This window comes from Sphaerodactylus townsendi, linkage group LG01 (assembly GCF_021028975.2).
Source record: "Sphaerodactylus townsendi isolate TG3544 linkage group LG01, MPM_Stown_v2.3, whole genome shotgun sequence".
Lineage (NCBI taxonomy): Eukaryota > Metazoa > Chordata > Lepidosauria > Squamata > Sphaerodactylidae > Sphaerodactylus > Sphaerodactylus townsendi.
This window is the reverse complement of record NC_059425.1, coordinates 128,286,911-128,309,832: the sequence shown is the minus strand read 5'-3', so window position 1 is coordinate 128,309,832 and position 22,922 is coordinate 128,286,911. Positions and strand designations below refer to the sequence as shown.

The 22,922-nt window shown below is 42.5% G+C and overlaps 1 protein-coding gene across 2 annotated transcripts in view; it reads right to left on the bottom strand.

Annotated features, from left to right (window-relative positions):
* Nucleotides 1–3,570: 3,570 nt before the first annotated feature.
* The window catches only part of PNISR (PNN interacting serine and arginine rich protein), a 38,718-nt gene continuing 19,366 nt past the window's right edge, over nt 3,571–22,922 (bottom strand). The window contains exons 3-12 of one of the 2 annotated variants that reach the window (XM_048493980.1): nt 22,619–22,804; nt 14,008–14,234; nt 10,854–11,040; nt 9,646–9,836; nt 9,184–9,321; nt 7,740–7,839; nt 7,033–7,086; nt 5,660–5,830; nt 4,164–5,277; nt 3,571–3,927 (exon numbers count right to left, since the gene is read on the bottom strand). In XM_048493980.1, the coding sequence (XP_048349937.1) occupies nt 3,897–3,927; nt 4,164–5,277; nt 5,660–5,830; nt 7,033–7,086; nt 7,740–7,839; nt 9,184–9,321; nt 9,646–9,836; nt 10,854–11,040; nt 14,008–14,234; nt 22,619–22,804 (2,399 nt within the window). In that variant the 3' untranslated portion in view covers nt 3,571–3,896. Of the gene's footprint in view, nt 3,928–4,163; nt 5,278–5,659; nt 7,185–7,739; nt 7,840–9,183; nt 9,322–9,645; nt 9,837–10,853; nt 11,041–14,007; nt 14,235–22,618; nt 22,805–22,922 lie in introns of those variants that run through there. The other variant, XM_048493988.1, reaches the window with a different exon arrangement.

Genomic DNA, 22,922 nt, shown 5'->3' with positions numbered 1-22,922 from the left:
TACGTGAACTAAACACTTAAAGCATCCCTCCTTTTGAGTACATTCATATATATAACTTTTGTAATATGTGTGGGAACGTGAGGCTTTATCAAACTAACTTTCCAAGCCGTGCCCTGTGCAGTCATAAAGAGAGTTACTCCAGTCTGTCTGTTCATTTCACCTGTCTGAAACTGGAATAATTCCCGTTTGGATTGCACTGTTAATATGTGCTACTAAGAAGCTCTAGCTAGCTAATAAAAGTTAAAGATGCAAGCGACAGGTCATTACTGATCCATGGAGTGACAATCACATCACGTATACTAGGCAGACTGTTTACAGGGTGGTTTGCCATTGCCTTCTCCAGTCATCTACACTTTACCCCCAGCAAACTGGGTACTCATTGCATTGACCCCAGAAGAATGAAAGTCTGAGCAGTGGCATACCAATTGTGCGGGGGGGGGGCATGACCACGGCCCCGTGCCCCACTCCATAGGAGCCAGGAAGCCACAGCAGGGAGGGGGGCTCAGGGGGAGGGACACTGCAGCAGCCACTGAGCCCACTGCCCGCTCCTGCCCTCCCCAGGGGCTGGGGAGGGCAAAAACCGGCCTACCCCACGCCCCCATTAGCGGTATGCCACTGAGGCCGAGTCAGTCTTGAACCAGATACCTGAAACCAACTTCCTGGACTCACGTCATGAACAGAGCTTTGATTGTATTTTACCAGTCTGCACTATGGGGCTCTTCAGCTGGGTTAATAGCCAGACTCTTCAACCTTTTTTCATGATCAGTAATTTGTTTCTACCCTTAGGTCATGTGAGTACTGCCTGCTGGATACTTGTGTGTGTGTGTGTAAAGTGCATCAAGTCACAGCCAACTCATAGGAACCCCATTGGATTTTCAAGGCCAGAGACATTCACAGGTGGTTGGCCATTGTCTTCCTCTGCATAGCAACCCTGGACTTCCTTGTTAATTTCCAATGCAAGTATTAAACAGGACCTACCCTGCTTATTTTCTGAGATATGACATTAGGCTAGACTGGGCCATCCAGATCCGGGCTCCTAGTTACAAGAAAACCTTTTCATTTTGCATTCAGTGATGCTCTGAGTTTAATACGTAGTTTCTATTATATATTAATTCCACAAAATTACATTTAAAAAGGTTTATAGTTCTCAAATTTCAAATACATGAAATATGTGTGAAAGTGTGATAGGAAACTGAATATTCTCTTCTGTAGTTCTGTGTTGCATTAGGAAGAAAAATATCAACTCTGTATCATGATTTTCTCTTGCTTGTCTTCTGCCATGGTTTATTAAAATCATAATCCTATGCAGTTATCTGGGAGTAGTCCCAGTTTTGTTTCAAATTTCTGCGATTCCAATCATATGCATTCTTAGATGCATTATCTTAGTAATTTACATTGTGTACTAAGTCTAGAATCTCAGTGAGAAAAGCAGACTACAAGTAATGTAAACAAAATACTGGGAAATAAGGGGGAAATTGTTCTGGTGATACTCTTACTGAGTAACAGATGGGCAGCCCCATCAATGGACTGTAAAATCCGGCTGCAGCTCTGCAGCTGCACTGGCCTGCCGCTCCCAAGGCGGCTTCCTGGTGGCATGGGGAGGCTATGAATGCAAAATAGCCTCCCTGCTACCAGGAAGCTCTCATTATGTTTAATGGGCTTAAGCCAGCTTTTTCAGTGGCATAGGTCCTAAACCTGGGATGCCAGCGCAACTGGGGCAATGGCAGCATGTGAGCTAGAATAGCCTCCTCTCCCAACCCCTGCTATGCTACCGTCACCAGTGCAGCTTTCAGAATCACATCCCACTGCCGTGGCTTCCTGCCAGTGGATTTGCTCCTGTCAGGGCCAGTACACCAGGAAGGGCAAATCCACCAGCGCAGCCTCACACCGCTCTCAATGACAGATTCAGCCCCTCCCCCACTTTTGGATGGGGTGGTAAAGTATTTCCTCTCACTGATACATCTTTCAAGACCAGGAAAATGGCTTATCAGGGGATAACGGCATACATACACCTATGTATACTTACATTCACAACATGAACTGGTATCTGGAAGAAAATGTCATTTGCATCCAAGCCTTTCAAGGGTGAATATGAGAGTAATGCAGATTTCCCACACCTTGGTTTTTTTATGCTTAAGAACATGACCAATTTAAGTGTAGGCAGCTTTGAGGTGGTTACCTTCTCTATTCAAAACACATGGAGAATGTGGACTCTAGCTTGGTAAAATAAAATTTTAATGAATGCAAATGTCAACAGTTTAATTAGAATGGGTCCAGTGTTCTTTCTGTACTGTCATTTGTACTACAAAGCAAAATCTACGAATCTGTTGAAGACCAAAAAGTATGCTCTATTTATTGGCATACAGTTGTTACCCAGATCAGTGCACTTGTGTGAAAGGAAATGCAAGGTCTACAGATACAGGAAGCGACAAAGCTGGCTAGCAAGCAAAATATATAAAACCTTCATGCACAATCTTGTTTCTAGAACAATTTTTTTTAAATCCCAGATTTTGATTAATGTTGTAGATTATGGAAAGCTGTATTCCTCAGTTGTTAATTTTAAAGCTAGTGAAAAAGTTCGAACACCTGAAATCCCAACCACCTTCCTTTCTGGGGCCACTCTAAGATACATACTTTTCTAAACACATGTGTATTAGGGTTTATATTCTTCAGAGTTCATTTTTTCCTCCAGTAGTAATTGAAGGGAAAATAAATCAAATTCTAGTGTACAGAATTTTGTTGTACAGCTCACTCCTATGGAGGCTTACTCAAAAAAAGGCCTATCATAAATAAGGCTTACTTTTAAGTAAGTGTGCATAGAATTGCACAGTCTTAGCTGGCATTTTTTAGCCGAAGAGAAAACACTATTTAAACAACATACCACCGCAGAAAGTCTTCTAATACAACACTTCGGCAGTCATTTTGAAGCTTCATTCATAAGTCATAACATATGTGCACACCTCTGTTTGAAAGGGTCAGGTTGCAGTACCCTGTTTGGAATTCCTGATTGTCATGAGCTCACTATCCTTTTGTCTGTCATCCAGAAGACCACCTCTCTAGCCAAGTTAATCTTTTGAAAAAAAAATTTTAAATGTAGTTTGGATTCTAATAAGAGTTTAGAAGACCTAACTGTGTTTATTACATCTGTGTATCACAAAAATAATTTAATATCTACTCCAATAGGTATATACCAATAAAACAAAAGCCAAAAGAAATTCTAGTTTTTCTAGTAATATGAACCCTCCAATCTATGCATCTGAAAATATTGAGGAATAGAGTTCCAGAACTACAAATTCACATTACACATGTTTGGCTACGTGCACTTCATAGCTATTTGGGCTCAGCTAGGTATGCTTTACGTTAAGAATTACACATTTTATTCACACACAATATATGAAGTTTCAAGAGTTTAAAAATCCCAACCAATTAATTCTCAACAATTCCTATGCCCAGGAGCTGACCTTTACTTATCCAAGGATGAAACTTAACACTGATAAAAGTACTATAAATGAACAAAACAAAAATGCCTTGTAAAAATTACACAATTTAAAATAAATTAAAATGCAAGAATTTAAGCAAAAATGAACTAAAGAATTTTATTGACATCACAATACATTCAATCGCAATTAAGAACATTACAGCTGAAAGAGAATGGCATGTTTTATATTCTTAGTAAGCACTACCATTTTTGAAAAATGTGAAGTACAAAGAAATCCTAGCAAGTACTTAACTCTGAGCAGCATTTCCAAAAAATACAGCTATTTACAGATTTTTTGTTTGTTTTTTAAAAAGAGGTTCAGCTTTCACCTACGTAGCCACAATTGTGCCTCTATAATGAGACAAGCCCTTAAAAACTCATGGAATTTTAAAATTTATCACTAGCGCCATATTGTTCCTCAGCGCTTACGACGAGGAGGAGTCACTGACCTGAAAAATAAAGAGAAGGGGAAAAATTAAAGAGAAAAAAAATAATCAAAATATCTCTCTCTCTCTCTTCAGGCTTAATTATTATTTTAAAAAAGAAAAATGCAATTCAAAATGCCCCCTCCCAAATAATTTAAAGACATTAGCTTAATTTGTAAAAAATATATGTTGCAGGCATGATGATGAATAGAAATATAAATAAATACATAAATCAAATAAGAAACTTAAAATAATACTACCTTGATCGTGATTTAGACTTGTGTTTGCGGCTTGCCTTCTTACCAGACCTTTGAGATTTCTCCATAGACCGTGACCGACTATGCTTCGATTTCTTAGGTTTCTTTTCTTTGATGCTGCCTGGTGACTCGGAACTGCTTCTTGTGCTAGATTCTGAACCTGAATGCTTTTTGCTATCTTTGGTAGAACTTCTCTTGGTTTCCTGCCTAGAATCATGCCTTACAATTTTTGCAGACACTGAATCGCTGCGGGAGAGAGTTCTTTCACTATCTCTTTTCCTCTTTAATCTCTCATCATGGTTGCCTGCTTTACTGTCTTTTTCTTCTTTTCTCTGTTTTTCTTTGCGTTTCTCTTGGTCCCTCTCCCTCTCCTTGTTCTTTTTCTTATCTTTCTCCATGCTTCTACTGCGCTCCTTTTTCCTCTCCTGAACTTTCATATCATGACTGTGTTTGTGTCTGTTTCCACTGACATTTCTGCTCTGGTCCTCACTTTTGCGTTTATCTCTGCTCCCACTGCGAGTGGAATGGCTAGCCGGTCTGTCCCTTGAGTGACTATTGCTTCTACGCCTCTCCCAGTTTCTGTCATGGGAAGGACTACGATTTCGTCTCCTCTCCCCTCTCTCTACACTCCTATGTCTACTAGACCTTCTCCTCTCTCTTACCTTGCCCCTGCTCCTGCTCCTCCCTCTCCTGTTTCGGCGTGAATAGCTCCTGCTTCTACTGCACCTAACCTTATGTGAAAGAGATCTGCTGCGGCTACGTCTCTTTTTTCTTCTGGGGGAGGAAGAATGGGAAGAACTGCGGCTGCTACCTGAGCTACTGCTATAGGATGAACTAGAGGCTGTGCTGCTGCTGCTACTACTGCTGCTTCGGCTATTGGCGCTTGAACTACCACTGCTTGAACTTTTGGACCTACTCCTTCCTGGTCTCTCTCTTTCTTTAACCTCTTTTTTGGGTTCAACATCTGGTGTTGTTTCTTTTGGGGATTTTTTCTTTTCACTAAACACCTCCTCATCCTCCTCTTGCTTCACATCCTCTGGCGGCAAATTGCTGCTTTGCTCTTTACTGACAAGTTCACTCATCTCTTTTGCCATCTTCTCATTCTGGAGTTTTTCTTCTGCAAATATAAAAATAAAAGAAAACCACAAGTAGTAATATAAAGTAAAGTGGCTCTACAGATCCAAGAAATCTGTACTTTAACCAAGAACAAAACCTCAAAAGGCAATTTAATTTTTTTAACAATTTTTCCACTGGTTACTTGGAAGTCTGTGGGGCTTATTTCTGCGTAAACAACCATTACATCATCATGATGCTAATCTAGAAGATTTATTTTAACAGGTTTTAGGTAAAGACAAGTATATTAGCAACCATACTTAATTAGGATTTTTAGTTTTAAAAATAATGTATTCATTTATGTAACCTTATCCCTCCCAAGTGTCACCAGTTAAAGCAAACAATGTACTACATACATCTGCACCTGAGGCAAACATCAGCCCTACCTTCTAATTGTTTTTCTAACAGTAGTTGCTGTTCTCTCTCCTTTCTCCAAAATGCTTCCTGTTTTTGCCTGATCCTGTGTCGCAGTTCCTCCTCATCAGTATCAGATGACTCAGAGCCTCTGTCGCTTCTTTCATCGTCACTGTCTCCTGATCCATAACCACCCAGTCCACCTGCGTGCATAAAGCCTAGTCTATCATGAGGAAAGATTAATCCTGGTTCTTAATACTTCTGCAGGGCCAAGATGAATGTATATTGCCCTTCTTTAACTTCTTCACTGAAGAAGCCGTTTATTCTGGAGGAAGTGCCAATGCTGGTTGACTGGAGTGTTCAAGGCCCACACATTTGAACTGTTGTTCAGAATCTGGTTTTACTTCTTCCGGAATAGCTTGCATATTTTCTAGCAAGCAATTGCTACAATTACATATTTTCCTCTACGTATACGGGTAAAAAAAGTTCCTTGTAGAGCCATTTCAAATGTTCACTCTACATCCACAATAGCCTATACGCAGGAGTGTAGTGCTTAAGACATGTCCCTGAGTAATCTACAAAGATTTCAGCCAACTTCAATATCTAGGGTTTAAAAGTACCAAATGCCAATCAATTTTTTCCTGTTCAGAAACGTCTGTACATTTTAATGTACAGATATGGAATAGGAATGGACTTCTCTTCCCCCAAAAGACAGATCTGAAAAAAGTAGCAGACTGGTAGAAAGTAATCTTGAACATCTGATACAGAAGCATTTTTACTTTCTTTTCCAGGCCTTCTTACTCTTTATATTTGTTTGCAAAATACATTTAATCTCTCACAAACAAGCTCATCACCAGTGGTCAAAATATTTATTTAGTATCACAAAATTAAACAGAACTGTACCGTTGGTGTTACACTGACATGTTAACAATACTATATAAACATTACATCTCCAAATCAAATTCTGAATTTCACATCCAGCATGTCACACTATTGTGTTAAGAGCTGGCTATGAGAACTCAAAATGTTGGTATATTTTCTGCGATTTTTTTTAAAAAAGAAAACCAATACAAAATGGTATTTTGACAGAAAGTAACACAGTTGAATTTAAGACAGGAGAAACAATTCCTTAAAAGCCATATTTTAGTTACCACATAACCTATCAGGCAAAAAGAAAAAAAAGCAAGTTTACTTCAGAGGGCCAGCATACAATATGCTTCCAGAAGAAAGAATGCTACACAATTTCATGAGTTTCAGAACGTGTTCTCCCTCTCTAAGATACAAGGAAACCCTTGGGTGTGACGAATGCATTTTGGGTGACTGCAATCTAGTTTCAATACACTTTAGGAAACACAAGATAGAGTCATCTCCCCCTTAAGCCCCTCTCAAACAGCGACGTACTTACCAAGACCAGTGAGGGAAGCCAATGCACTGGACTGTGCCAGCTGTTTTGCAGGAGCTTTGTATCACATCAACAACAGGAACAACATGTTAACACAAATAGCCACGATTTCATAGTCATGAGAGTCTATGGTATTGTTAAATCTACTACTATTGCTGTTTTGTGGAGGAGAGAAAAAACATTAAAAGCGTATCATCCATTGAAAACCCCAGTCATTTTCTGGCCCTGAATGTTTAGAAAATTAAACTGTGAATTAATAGTGGATAGCTTTAAAAAATAATTCTGTAGTTATAAGTTTCAAAGAAAAAATCATCTGCAGTCAACAAATTACATACAGCTATATGAATTTTAGTTACCTGCTTGTTAATGTAATAGCTGGCTAATAGTGAAAGCAAATTATTTAAACTTGCCTTTTGCTCAACTATATTTGAACTAAAAGTGCTACCAGCAAACCATTTAACACAAAAATGTTACAATAATTTAGAAATGAATTATAGAAAGAAAATGAAACAAGTGAAGTTAATTCACAATACACTGCACAGAACAATACACTGCACAGAACAACAGTATATGATTAATATATCTTTGAGTTGTAAATTCTCTCCCTTATATTCAGTTCAATTTTAGCTACAGAAACTATGGATTTAAAATGTTGTAAGACATGCAAAAAGAAGGATATCTAATGAAAGTAACAGAAAGCATAAACATACCTTTTATTGCTTTACGGTGGACATCTTTAGCCACATAATAAATTTCTTCATTCGTGACATCTAGGAGAATTTCTGTCAGCAGCATTTTTGTCAGCAACATCTGAACAATTTTAAATATAGAACAGTTCAAAATATTCCCAGCAAGTACAGTTCCCTTTACTCCTTCAGGTTAATACAAAAGCAGAATAGACTACTGAAGTTAAGCATCACATTTATTCCTTACTTCATGAGAAGTTTAACTGGCCTTATTAATCTAATTAAACAGCTGCATATTAGTCCATATATATAGGACAGAGTGACAGTTATCAAAGCATCTTGGGTTTCAGAAAAATAGGGGTAAAATATAGACATTATGCTTTTTAACCTGAACAAGAAATGGGAATATACCAGGCAGCTTTCACTACCTGAGGTGTCTGCTTTGGCTGACTACATATGGCAGTGGCGTACCACTAATGGGAACATGGGGTATCCCATGTCCTCGGGCGCATGCCGTTCTATCACGTGGGAGAATGCTGGGCACCGGCTGGGTCCCTGTGCCTGGCCTTTTCTAAGGAGCAGCAACCTGGCCGGCACCCGGCAGCTCCCCCAAGCCAGGGCACCGCTTGCCAGCTGAGTTGATTGCCACAACCAACTGACATCAAGCCCCATCCTCCAGCCTCCCTGCAGGCCGGCTCCTGCCCTCCCCAGCCCTGCAGGGAGTGCGGGGGGGGGGGGGGCTTGGCGGCAGGCAGGAGCCAGCCTGCAGAGGGGGCGGGGCTTGAGGGTGGGCACCATGGCGCTCATCAGAGCCTCACCCTCCCTCCCTGGTGGGGCGGGGGGAGCCAGGCTGGAGGGCATGGGGAGGTGGTTATGCCCCCGAGCACAATTTAGCCCCGGTACGCCACCAACATATGGCATAAGCCTTCTCAGTAGTGGCAATGAATTAACAAAATTCCCTTCCTAGAAAGATTCACTCCACCACATTCCTACTGGCCTTGAGGCCTAAGTAAAGGCTGCTTTATTCCAGAATGTGTTAGGTATCTAGTTTGTTTGTGAGTTTAGAATTTGCATCGCTCAAGCTTGTAATTTGCTGTTCGTCAGTGTGAATACCAAATGCCCCAAACCCATAATCTGAATGGCAAAAATGCTCTAGAGGTCAAAATATACATGTGGGTATACACCAAAATACTTGGGGCTGAATACTGCAATGACAAGCTGTATGTGCAGCTCTCCATTTCTTTCTAGCCATTAAGAGTTACTTCAAGCAGAATCAAGTCACAGAACCATTTGTAGAGCCGAACATTCCAAGCAATCCTTGCTACTCTTTGCTTGGGTTCTGGAATTCAAGAGGAATTTTAGTTTTCAAAAACAAAACCCAGACACTCAAATGTTTTTTTTGTGGAGAATAAAACCTGAAAACATCTTATACACAAATATAACTATTAAATTTGTTTCAAAACCATACCATCTGATATTCTTTTTCTTCCTCTGTCATTTCTGGTTCACTTTGCTCCTCTTGTGGAGCTGGAGAGGGACTTCTGGTAATTTTTCCACTACTTGTAGCCTCTACATTATCAATATCTTCATCTTCATCATCACTGTCCTACAGAAAAAAAAGTGAAATACTTTCAAGATATAATCATATTCAGGTGTTCACATTTAAGCATGTTAGCAATTCAAACTGAGAGCAACACAGTATATTTCTTCATTGTATTCTATTAATTTCTAATCCCTCTGTACCTGTCATCTCCTACAACGACATTCAGAGAATTGCTAAACAGCTCTGAAAGCCATGGTTAGCTTGCTGCCCTCACTGCAGACACTGGCTGACAGTAGCTAATTTCTCAGAGAACAAACATCTATTATTAACTGGACACACTGATTTAATGCACAAAACTGTCTATTCTAAAGAAATGTTTTCACTTACAAATTTACTTTTCTGGGGTAACCGAGGTCCATCCTCTTCTCCTGGTTCCACATTTTCCTTCTTCTCTTTTTTAGACAGCTGTGAACGCTGCTGTTCCATTCTCTCTTTCTCCAGTTTCTTTTGCTTTTCCCGTTCCATTTTCTCTAGACCTTCACGAATCCACGCAGGCAGAGTTCGGCGTTTAACAGCATCTTAACAATCAGAAAGAAAGGTGGTTAACAGATATCTGCTTATAAGAAGTATAGACAAAGATGACACATTGATATTTTTAAGGATTTTTTTTGTCAAAGAGGAGGAGGAGGAGTTTGGATTTATACCCCCCCCCCTTTCTCTCCTGTAGGAGACTCAAAGGGGCTTACAATCTCCTTGCCCTTCCCCCCTCACAACAAACACCCTGTGAGGTGGGTGGGGCTGAGAGAGCTCCAAAAAGCTGTGACTCGCCCAAGGTCACCCAGCTGGCGTGTGTGGGAGTGTACAGGCTAATCTGAATTCCCCAGATAAGCCTCCACAGCTCAGGCGGCAGAGCTGGGAATCAAACCCGGTTCCTCCAGATTAGATACATGAGCTCTTAACCTCCTACGCCACTGCTGCTCCTAAGAAGCCACTGTACTCTTTAATCCTATTTCCAAATTAACAAAGATGCTGCAGCAGCAAACATGAAGGCAAAGATCAGTCTGCAGTTGAATAAAAACCCTGGGTGGGAAGGGGCAAGCAGCACCCTTGCCCTGAAACTGTTCCATCCTGTCCCACCTACTTCCCCCAGCCCATAGGGCTCCAAGACCAAAATGCTGGGGGGGGGGGAGGGAACAAGAAAATGACAAGCTCAGCAGCCTCCAATTTTGATTCTTGCACTTTAAATTCCCTACACACTTTATATTCAGCCAACTCCAGCTGCTAGCATAAAAATTAAGCAATTCGTTGAAATCTTGACAAAAAAATTTTTCATTGAATAGGCCTATATGAGCGCACCACGTACCCTGCTAGCCTTGTACACCCCACAGATCAGCTGCAAGATCAGAAGCATTATCTGAAACATTTGCCCAAGTCTACAGTCACAAGCCCTTTTTCTACAGAGATCATAAATGACTGCTCAAATCCAGACTGAAGCCAGGATTTTAAACAGGACACGTTCACTCTTACTGTACTGGAACTGGTTACAGGTATGGATGTGTCTCAAAACACTACAAGTGAGCCTGGTGAATACATACCAATTTGAGGAGGCTCCTGTTTCACGGGTAACGTGATAGGTGAACGCTGACGATCTCTGAATGCTGGCCTTTCCCTTCGGTTCTGAGAAGGCGCAGGAGGTGCCGGAGGTCCCGGAGGCCCTGGGGGTCCAGACTGCCAGTAAGGTGGATGAAACCCACCTTGGGGTGGACCAAAAGTAGCCCCATGCTGAAAGAGTAATAATGTTCATTTTCTTTCAAATCAGAGCTATCATTCCCTAACCCTAACAAGTGGTCCTGAACTCAGAAAGTGTAGTAAAATAATAGAAATCCAAGCATACAGAAAATCCCTAACTTCTGCTCAATGGCTTGCATTTCCTCCTGTGGAGTTCAAAACCAAACTTTTTATCTGGCAGCACTAGCAACTCAAGAACTATTCTGGGTATGCTCAAGGGCTTGCAAATACCCAGTGAATTTATTTACTTCCCCTTCGAGCAGCTATGCCATATCACCAGCTGGTGCGCTCTGTTTGAAAATCAGGAATCACAAATTCAACTATTCTTTGAAGTGTAAGTCTAGCAGCATTTGCTGGATTTCAGCCTTTACTATTAATAATTTCAAGTAGTCAAGCCATATTAAACAACTTTACTTTTTCTACCATGGTAATCTGGGTGACCAATAGAGAGTATGAAAATAAGAGCTAGAAAACAATCTTCCTGCAATATAAATGAACTGCTACCTTATGGTACAAAGCTGAGAGCAAGCCTAAGCAAGTATATAAAATTTAATTTTCCCTACCAAGTGGTTTACAAATACATACATATTGAACATATTGTAAGACAATCTGAATGCAGCATATGACCTCAGAAATCCAAAAAGAGGTCAGAATTGAGTGTAAGAAAGGATGGAATATAATGGCATTTCTTTTATAGACTGGGACAGGACTAGATAAAAATCACAGAATGTTAATACTTTCGAAGGATTCGGTTTGTCATCTGATTACAAGTTTCCTAAGCAGGCACTACCAAAACCTCAATATAGATGGTTTTCTGAAGACTTTTAAGTGGCCATGGTTTCCTAAACTACAATCACATTAAAAAAAAATGAACCAGATCCTATGAGAAATTAAAGACCATCTAATTATCTTGTTTCAATTCATTCTGGTAATTTAACATACACAAATTCATGTTATTGTCAACACACCAGAACAGAAATGGTTTCAAAAGGAACAAGGTTGAGGTTCCACATGTGGAATATACAACTTTAAGTGATGGATTTTCAACTGGGCACCATACTATCAACATGGTTCTTATTGTTGGAAAGAAAATCATTGCAGGTTTACGTTCAAGGTAGAACTAGTTTTAGATAAAAATTAGAATGACAGTTGAAATTTTGGATTTAGGATAAATCCATCTAAAGTTCATTTTTTAAATTAACTGTTAACTGGTTGTAGCCCAAATTAAAAATTTGAATAATCTGAGGTATGGAGCTGAAGGAAAATTTAAAAATGACTGAAATCCAGACCTTTCCTAAGATCATTTTATAAGCAAAAATTTCATAAATAAAATAAACCCACAGCGGAAAGATTAATGAGGTTTTGGGGGTCCTAATATTGTTACAGAATTCCCCAGCAGTGAGAGCGCAGATGGGCCAAATGTATGGCAGGGAAAAAAATCAAATTTATTTAACTGTTGATCACCCTGACTGAATGTTAATCATTACATTCATATTTTATATAGAACGTTCATTCATTGTCACTAGGAGGTTATATTAAGATGATTTTACTAAGTTTTTTCGCCTTTCAGTTCCATATATATATATATCTTCCAGGCAAACCTATGGAAGCTCTGTGGAAAAAACTGACCCTTTGCGAAAGAGAATACAATGAATTCTGAAATAGCATAATACTGATCCTTTAAGGATCAAGGACAGCATCCCTATTCTTTATGATGCTCACTTCCAGTGTTTGTTTGCCTTTTGTTGGAGGCTCTTTTAAGATTTTTTATTCATTATGACACTTGGAAGAGGGCATTGCCATGTACATGCAACATACACAACTATGCCACTCATCAAAATCAGCCTGAACAACTTAGAGATATATTTTCAGTTATGAGCAAAGCATCTTCTGATCCATTTATCAATTACAAGGCTTGCACCCTTTTTAAAAACATTAAAATTATACAAGTCCCAGAAAAGAAATGACTTATAGGTATAATAATTCTACTGAGAGATTTAAAGTTTAGAACAGGAAAAAAATAGTAAACCACATGAAGGCATCAATCTTCTCCAGTGATGTTTATTGTTCACTAACCAAAAGATATTGTTTACATATCTAACAAATATAAGACTCAATCCCTAAATAACAATTATATTCTGATATAAGTGACATTTCAGAAAAATTCAGGCATGTTTATATACCCTGAAATGAATAGGTAGAATTAACTGTCTGAATTGTACTTAACAGCTTCACAGTGGAGTTCATGTCTGCTCAGAAGCAAGCATGGTTACCATGTGTATAGGGGTCCTCACTGGCTCCTTTCAAGATGCATACCCAAAGGAAATGAATGCCAGTATTGTTTCCTCCACTGAAGTAACAGGGAATATTTTTCCAAACATGGAAGCTTCCTGTCCAGGACAAATGGATGAACTGGCATTATTAGCTACAATTCTGCAGTTACTGATCTCACAAAGGCTCAAGCATGCGTATCTAGATGCAAGATTCTAGCAACACTTTATTCCCTTCATACACTGTATATAACTTGTTTCCAAAAGTGAGATAGTGGGTATAAAGTCTTCTTGATTCACAGGAGCAAACCATCAGGAGATGAAAAAGATCTACAGATCATCCAAGCTATCTTCCTTCTCACAATGCTTTTGGTTCTGTGTTTAAGCATTTTGTCTTCATGATTTTAATGCTTTTGTCTGGTACACAAAGCTTATCATACTGCATAATGAACAGGTAACCATGGGACTGTTTTAATTATACAAAAGTATAATCAGCTGGAATAGCTATTTTTTTTAAAAAAGCTTAGTCTTACAATCAAACTACAAAGCATCTTCATGATGCATGTGCTTTGAAGAATATCAAAGAATATCAGACTTTGTTGTAGACTCTGCTGAAAAGTGGCCTTCGGGGAACACCCCAACGGAAGGGACTCTGCTCGTTTACAACATTTAAGCAACAAATATGTTTCACCTGATAGTCAAACTGGTTCACGGGCCCCATTGCAAAGTTATCAGGTGGTGGTCCCCCAAAGTTGTGATTGTTCTGGTTAAATATATGCCTGTTGTCAGGAGCAAATTCCCCACTGTCCTGACTGTTGCTGTCTTCAGATGGAGGAGCAATATTCATTGGGCCCGGAGCTGGAGGTATCCATGGTTGATCTGGAGGTGGATGAGGGGGCTGATGGGGCATGCTCCAATCTGTTGCGGATTCAAACATTGTGTTAATAAATCATTTTAAGAGTTCAAATTTTCTTCCTGTTTAAACTGGCAAAATTAAGTCTCTTTTTCAAACACAGGATATACATACTAATTTTTCCTGGATAGGCAATCAATGGTATTCCTTCTTTGATCACCTCACATTCCTTAACTAGACCAAGAGCCATTACTCTGTTATACTGCATTAGCTAAAGTTTTTAAATTGTGCACTTGCAAAAGGGATATAAAAAAAAATAAGGTGAGGAAGAATGGTGCTCCCAGCTATAGCATAAGGCCTTATTTTCACCTTATTAGCATTTCATAGCAGTAAGAATTCAGGAAGAACCCAATGAAGAATTTCATTTTTTAATTTTATTATAGTTATATTCTACGCATCCTGGCCAAAGTCAAGCTCAGATAAATTCTTCCCCTCTCATTTTTTAAAATTTATATTTATACCCTGCCCTTCCCCTAGGGTCTCAGGGTGGCAACAACATTTTAATAACGTAATAAAACCATAATAAATATATTAAAACAGTTACAATCATTCTCCAAAAGCCTAAAAACCAGATTGCGACTTTCAGCTTAAGATTTCCCCCCCACCCCCCACCTCGGGAGGCCAAAAAAGATGTAAATGATGTTAACCCTGCTGGCCATTAGGGAAAGCCTGGTGGAATAGCTCTGCTTTACAGGCCCTGTGGAAGCTGCTCATGTTTCTCAGGGCCCTAATCTCCATTGGAGGAATATTCCACCAGGTAGGGGCCAGGACTGAAAAGGCCCTGGCCCTTGTTGAGGCCAGCTGGACAGTTTTTGGGCCAGGGATTTCCAGGAGGTTCCCCTTCGAGGAGCGGAGGGGCCTACTAGGGCAATATGGGGAGAGGTGGTCTCTAAGGTATGGGTGTCCAAGACCACTGACAGCCTTAAAGGTCAAAACCAACACTCTGAAAATGGATCCATTGAATACTTACTGTGAAGGGTCTTTCTACTGTAGGTAAGGGGGACATCTCAGATGGGTGTCTTCTCCACCAATAGCAAGGAGGCAGGAAGTCGTCATTAGTCTTTTGCCGTGTCACTTCCCGTTTGTAGGTCCAAGGTCAACTTTCGTCAGTCTCCCTATGGCCAAGCAGTCTTAAACACAAGTATTCAAACGTGCACGGCTCAACTTTTGACTAATACATAAACAAGTGAGGCTCCGAGGAACACCAAACACATTCAAACTCTATGTGTGTAACTATATACAAGGCATCGGGGAATCTTGGACCGGGGGGGTCGAGATGTCCCCCTTACCTACAGTAGAAAGACCCTTCACAGTAAGTATTCAATGGATCCTTCTACTGTAGGTGGGGGGGACATCTATCAGATGGGACCCTCCCCAAGCCAGTGTCCCCCAAGTAGGGAGGAGTCCACTATTCCCCAATGTATTATGCTCCCAGCACCCGGCCATAAAGAGCCATCTCGGCGATGCTATGGAGTCCATTTTGTAATGCCCTGACAATGGAAATGAGGAAATTGGAAGCCCAAGTGGCTGAAACCTTGCAGATTTGTTCTACTGAGGCCCTGTTGCGTAGTGCAGCGTTGGTTGCAGCGCTCGCGAGCATAGAGTCGCGTATTGGTAATGCCTGAGTGGTATTGGCAGGGCCGCAGCCTTCATGCAACCTTCAATTATTAGCCAGCCTTCCAGCGTGGAAGTACTTATGGCTGCGGTTGACATGGAAACCCCAGGTTAGGGGGGGGTTAATGTTTATGAACATAGGGTCTACCGGTTTCTTGCGGACGTGTTCTGTTCACCTGATAATGAGCAGCTTTTTAGGGCCCTCTGCGAGCGTCTAGTGTGTGCCAAAGCCTTCTCTTTGGGGTGGGGAAGCCGGGTTGGGCATAAAGGATTCAAGGACCACGATCTCTCACTGGTGTAGGTGGAATTCTGAGCATACTTTAGAAGGGATGAGCGTTGGATCCATCCGGGAGGACCACTCTGTCCTTGTAGCGGAGCATAGAGTTTGCGTTGAGAATTATGGATAATGCCGAAGTTCAGGGGACTCTATAGCGTGCAGATGTGATTCGCAGTAGGAATAGGGTGCTTCATTCTTACAAAGCGTAGAGGGATGCGTTTGAATAAGGTTCAAGCGGGTGTTTTCAATTAGCGGCCCAATGTCCCAAGACGAAAAGCGTGCAGACGCCACGACGGGAATCTATGTAGGGTTGGAGGTTGGGACAGTTTAACTCCCCTCCGGGTGGCCCACTATGGTTGTGCCGTCTACTGATTGGCATACTGTAGATAAGGCCGAAATTTGTCTTTTGAGCGTAGAGCATCGGAGTCCCCTGTCAAAGCCCTGTTGGAGGAATTCTAAAATGTTTCCTATGGATGGGTTTTCTGGGTCCAGGCTTCGACCCTGGCACCATTTGACAAATGTCCTCCATGAGGCGTTATATATATTGACTGTCGATGCGGCTTTTTCTTGCAGCAAAATAGTGTTTGAAGTGACTTTATTAGAATAGCCTCGCAGTCCTCAGTTGTCTCAACTCACACTCCACTTGATTAATCTAGGCCAATACAGGTTTTGGAGTGAGCTATAGGTCCTTGGGTTAGAAGGTGCTGGGCGAGCGGCAGCGTTATGGGTTAGTGATGTGGCCCACCTCGAGGGAGTGTGGAATTACCCGCGGTCTTCTGGGCCATTTTGGAATATGGGGATGACTCTGGCTTTTTCCTTTTGCGGATTTTTTGCAGCAAGCGCAGTATCATTATTATTAGATAGTAACGCGTAGGGGAGTTATTTGAGGCCAGGGGGCTGTGATAGCATCCACTTGGATAAACCCTCTGATGGTAGTATCTTGACATGAAGTCGAGACAGTTGTTTGACTTTAGCTGCTGTGGCAAACAAGTCTATCTTAGGGTGCCCCAGAGACTGTTGGCAAATGTCCTAAGACGCCTCCAGGTTGAGTCTCCATTGTCCAGCTCTCTTGGATCTGTTGTCTGCTCAACTGATCTGCTTTTTCGTTTTTTTATTCTACTTGGATGTATTTAGCTGTGAAAGGAGGTGTTTTTCTGACCAGTTGAGCACCTTCAGGGCTTCCTTGTAAAGGGTCTGGGATCTTGACCCTCCCTGGTTGTTTGTATACATTTTGGTGGAAATGTTGTCTGTTCTTATAATGAGGTGTTGCTGTTCTATTTCTTTTTGGAAGTGTTGTAGAGCTAACAGGACCGCCCGGGTTTCTAACAGGTTGATGGGAAGGGAGCTTTCTTGTTTGCTCCAAGTGCCCTGTACATATTCTTGTCTGAGAGTTGCTCCCCACCCCGCCAGACTCGAGTCCGTGAAGATCTGTAGTCTCTCTTGGTGAAGGTAGCATCTTCCTTGTGTTAGGTTGCTTTTACAGAGTGATCCACCATTTTAGGCTATCTCTGACCTGTGGGGTTAAGACCAGTTTTCTAATCTTTCTTTAGTATGATATCCAGCTGGAAGCGCCTCAGAAATAGCTAGGAGGGGCCTATGGCATGCATGCGTGCCCACTGATTGAAGATCTATGACCACGAAATGAATAGAGCCTAATGGAAGCACCCAGCTGGAAACAGTGTTGGATGGGGAGCGGTTAGGATTTTAACATAAGCTGCTCGAATTTTGAGGGCTTTCTCCCGTGGGATAGACGAAATTATTTTGGTGAGGTATCTATTATAAGCCCCTAAATTAATTTCTAATCTTTGTTTTGGGAACGGTAGAACTTTTTTCTATATTTATCAGGAACCCGTATTCCTGCGAATTGTCATTTGAACTCTGATGATGTCTTGTAGACCTTTGTGTCCTGTTTGGTGACCTTACCGAAATTCATCTAGATAGGGGTGAATGTGAATCCCCTCCTCCCTGAGTTGAATGATGGGGCCCAGGAGGATCTTTAGGATGTCACCAGGTGCAATGGCCCAAACCAAAGCGGCTTAGCCTTCGAATTAGAAGTGGAAACGTCCCCTACCACATTGAACCTGAGGAATTTCCACCAGCCAGTACTTAGGATTGATTCAGGGGACATGTAGGTATGCTTCCCTCAGGTCCAATGAGGGTAGGGGAATTCCCCGGGTCTCAATTTGCTGAAATGTTATGGAGCGAAGGGATTCCATTTTGAATTTTGGCAGTCCAGATAGGGCCGGTTTGACAAAACGGAGGTTTAGCACTGCCCTGTAATTCCCGTTCCGTTTTGGAACTGTAAAAAAGTGAGAATAAGTCCCTGAGGACCTCTCCAGGGGAGGGACAGGCTCTACTGCTTGGATTTCCAGTAGATGTGTGACCGCCTCTATGGCTTTTCTGGCTTTTGTGGCATTTTTGGACAGTGGGGAGGGGACAAAGGAGGCCAGGTGAGGGAACTTTAGGGAATTCTATTACATGGCTCGTTTTTATCACCTCTTTTGTCCACTGGTCTGTAATGTGGACCTTGCCATCAGTTGGGGCTGGCAAGTCGGCCATTTACTGGAATTTCTCGGTAGTCATTGTTTGGTTTTGTCTGTTTGGGAATTCTTCCTTGGCACTTTGGAAAGGCCGGAAGGAATTTTCTGCCACGAAAGGAATTTTGGTTCTGCCATGAGACGGCGATTAAAATCCCTGTGGAACCCTGGGAAGCGTCTTTTGCGATCTAAATGTAGTGCGTCTGCGCCTCGCAATATGTGGTAATTGTGCGTTCTGGGCCCGGACTGACTTGAGCGCCGCTGCTTCTTTTGGTCTTTGAGACGGAATCAAGGACTTTGTTCCAAATCTTTTCAGGAATACCTATTTCACCATAGTATGAATATGCAGCTACTGCATTTTTTGGATTGTATATCTGCTTGCCATGAAATTGTAGCCGTAATGTTCACGATCTAGCCACCATATTGGAATACATGGTCCTAGCCACCATAAGCGATGGCGTAAAACCAGGCATCAGCTATAAAAGCATTGGCAATGAGTACCCTCTCTAGGGCCTTCCCTGATGAAGCGGTACTCTCTGCAGGGATCATGTCTAGGATCCTTTTGAGGGTCCGGAGCCATAGAATACCAGCCGCCGTGGAAGCGAATTGTGGAGTGCCTTAATGAAACTGCTGCCAATGAGTCATGGGATCTCCTTAATGCACTCCGATCTCCTATCCGAGGGGGTCCTTGATGTTGCTTTCCCCTTCTTTTGCTACCAGAGGTGCCGAGGTGTAGGACAGCCACTTCGGGAGCTTCCACTGAAGAGGACCTTGAGGCATGAGTGTAGGACTGCTGTGGTAACAGATGAACTTTATTGAAAGCTGGAGGGAGACCCTTCCCTGCTGGTGGGGGTTAGGCCACTCAGCTGAATGCGTAGCAAGGAAATATTCAGGGACTGGAAAAAAACTTTTGTCCTTCTGAGTCTTAGGGAACCCGCGCCCGTGCTTTCCTTTAGAAAGCCCATAGCGCAGGTTTTGTGGAATTTGAGGGATTTATCAGGGTTAAAGAAGTTCCTCTAAGCGTCTGCCCTGGTCCATGGAGGAAGTCCAAAGCACGTAGAGATTGAAGTTTTATTGATTAGGAGTTAAGATATCCTCCTGTTTGAAGAACTGTAGAGGATTGATCCGTTTTTTCTATGATAGGTTCCTCGAAGCGTCTGAGAGACCTAAGCACGCATTCATCTTCCTCCCTCCTCACCAGAAGTCCTCCTGCTAGCTTCCTCTTGGAGTGCAAGAAGGTCTCTATATTGAGGAACAGCAGGCGCCCCTGCAAGGAGCAAGTCAGGGCTCTGGTAGGTGAAGCGTTAGGGCTTTGGCTGCTGCAGCCAGCTGTTCTATTGGCATCTAGGATTTTTTCAATTTGGGCCGTTAGCATTTTAGCCAACGCGTCAGGAGGGGCCCCGCTGCCGCCATAAGGCCAGATGCGTCTGGGGCGAAGTCTGATTTTGCGCGGGAGCTTAATTCGGCTCCGCGTCGCTCTCTTCCCCGCTGCTACTCAGGGGCCCCGGTACATATTATTAACTTTCGTCGATCTGATCCTCATTGAGTTCTGACGGCGGATTTGGCAAGAGATTCGACACAGCACTCCGAGTCCCTAAGGGTGGGAGGAACTGGTCTAGGAGCCATGAAAAGCAACGCTTTGGTAAGGCGTCGAGCTCCCTGGCAGCTTTTTCTTGGATTTTTTGGGCGCCGGAGGTCCCTCCGCGCGCCCTGCTGCCTTGCCGGTGGTTTTTGTTGCGGCTGCTAGTCCGCTCTGGGAAGGGTCTGCGGCGTGTTTGCGCCCTCCTTTGGCCGCCCGAGTTCCTTCAGCCGCAGTCTTAGCGAACGCTTCGCGAGGGGGGGTGAATGAGCCCGACGCCATTTCGCGCCTGACGCTCCGACGGAGAAAAAGGCGGGAAGCGGTCTCGCCTTCTCCCTCTCTCTCGGCGCTGGTTGTACAAGCCTGAGATTTTAGTAACAGTTGGTTCTAAGTCTATGAGTGTGGTGGCTAGCCTCTCAACGCACCAATACACACACACCGATTAGCTACCTCGGAGCCTCTCACAAACACAAGCACTCCCTGCTAGGCAGGAAAAATACTGACGAAAGTTGACCTTGGACCTACAAACGGGAAGTGACACGGCAAAAGACTAATGACGACTTCCTGCCTCCTTGCTATTGGTGGAGAAGACACCCATCTGAGATGTCCCCCACCTACAGTAGAAAACCTGGTACTCGATAGGCAGCCAGTGAAGATGGAAAAGGACCGGTGTTATGTGGTCCCTATTCGAGGCTCCAACCAGGAGCCTCGTGGCTGCATGCTAAACAAGTTTCAACTTCTGGATTAGATTCAAGGGCAGCGTAGAGTGAGTTACAATAATCCAATCTGGAGGTGACCGTTGCATGGATCACTGTGGCCAGATCAGAACAGGAGAGATAAGGAGCCAACTGTCTTGCCTGGCGAAGATGGTAAAATGCTATTTGGGCTGTTTTGGCAACCTGAGCCTTCAGGGAAACCGTAGAGTCCAGGATCACCCCCAGACTAGCCACCGATGAGGCCAGATGTAAAGCCTCACCATCCAGCATAGGCAGACTAAAGTTGGTCAGCATCTCCTACATGATGCACCCACCCACAGTTTCATTAGCCCAACCAGTCTAATTTATGCCATGTCATAATATACTTAAGAGGATGGGAACCTGAAACATACTTCAAAGGTCTTTTGTCAGGAAGTGTATACAGTGATATCACATGGATATCACTGCACAAGGACAATGCACATGGAATTGAGTGTGAAAACTTAAAAAGTCTCAAGCAAAAGGGCTAATTCCAGGCTAAAAGTTTAGTTGGTAGGGGACCAATGGCCCACCACTAAAAAATAGTACTTGTGTAGATCACTAAATCAGAGAAAGAAGGCTAACGAAAACAAGCTTTATCAGTGTGACACTGAACATTTTAGAACATGGGAGCGATCTTGGATGCATACTCACCTTATTCCCTACAAACTTTTCCTCTCTTAGAGAGAGTTCTGAAAACCTGGTTTGCTAATGTGCAGCATGGATCAATTTGCCCTGGGGGAGGGGGGGGGGCAAGCTGTAGAGGGTGTCAACTGGCTATCTCCCATAATGTTAAACCATAGGGAAACTAGTACCACAAGGCTGTTTTTATACAATTCTTAAGATGTCTATAAGCTTGTTTTTCAAAAATAAATGATGAACATGGAAGCAAAGAAAACTACATAAGCTGCTTTAATAAAAAGAGAGACTGCACATTTGATTCTTAAAGGCTACCTGAGCTTGCATTAATGTCGCTGTGTGATGCAAGGTGCAAAGTCAGGCTCAGGCTGCAGGGTAAAAAGGTAAAGTTTCCCTTTCAGTCGTTTCAACCCGGGGGTACCACTGCAAGCAGTGATTTCATAGGCAAGCCATTTTTGTGGGGTAGTTTGCCATTGCTTTCCCCGGCTATTCTTTACCCCCTAGCTATGAGCTAGGTACTCATTTACCAACCAAGAAATGGATGGATGGCTGAGTTGACCATGAACCAGCTGCCAGGATATCTGACCCACAGGGGGCTCAAACTCCTGACCGTGTGAGTGGCAGCGCAAGCACTTAACCACTACACCACGCTGCAGGGACACAACTTTAAATTCTACTTTTACCCCCTACAAATTAACATTTATAATACAATCAACCCAATACTATAAACTCAAGGCTACAAAACCCCCAGAAGAAAGCATCTCAGTGGAAAATTGACGAGAGTGGGCTCAAACCCAAGCAATGCTGGCTGATCATGAATACAATCCAAGGTAGTATCACAAAGATCCACAAGAGTCTAGAAGCAAACAGTGCTTAGATTCCACTCTGCATTTTATCAAAGAGAAAGCTAAACACCAGAGGGACTTGAACGTTCTTGTCAATCACTCTTTTCCAATTGCAAAGATATGGACATGGAAGACGCAAAAAGTGGAAGTATTAAGAAACTCACCTGGCTGCCACATTCTGTTGAAGTTTGGATCTCCCTGGAAATTGCTGTGGTTGTTTGGACCAGGTTCCATTCCTGTCATCTCCTGGCCATTTGGCATCATCCCTTGCTGTTCCACGACCCCCTGCTGACCTGATGCTTCTCGTTGAGCAATCCATGCTTGAGCTAATGCAGCCCAGTCAATCTGGCCTAGAATTAAAATAAAATTCCAGCATACGGATTTTTCTGGCAGATTCAGGAAGACACATCTGTTCTGTCTACATAAATAGCATCTTAATCATATGCAAGAACGAAACATGTTTTTTTT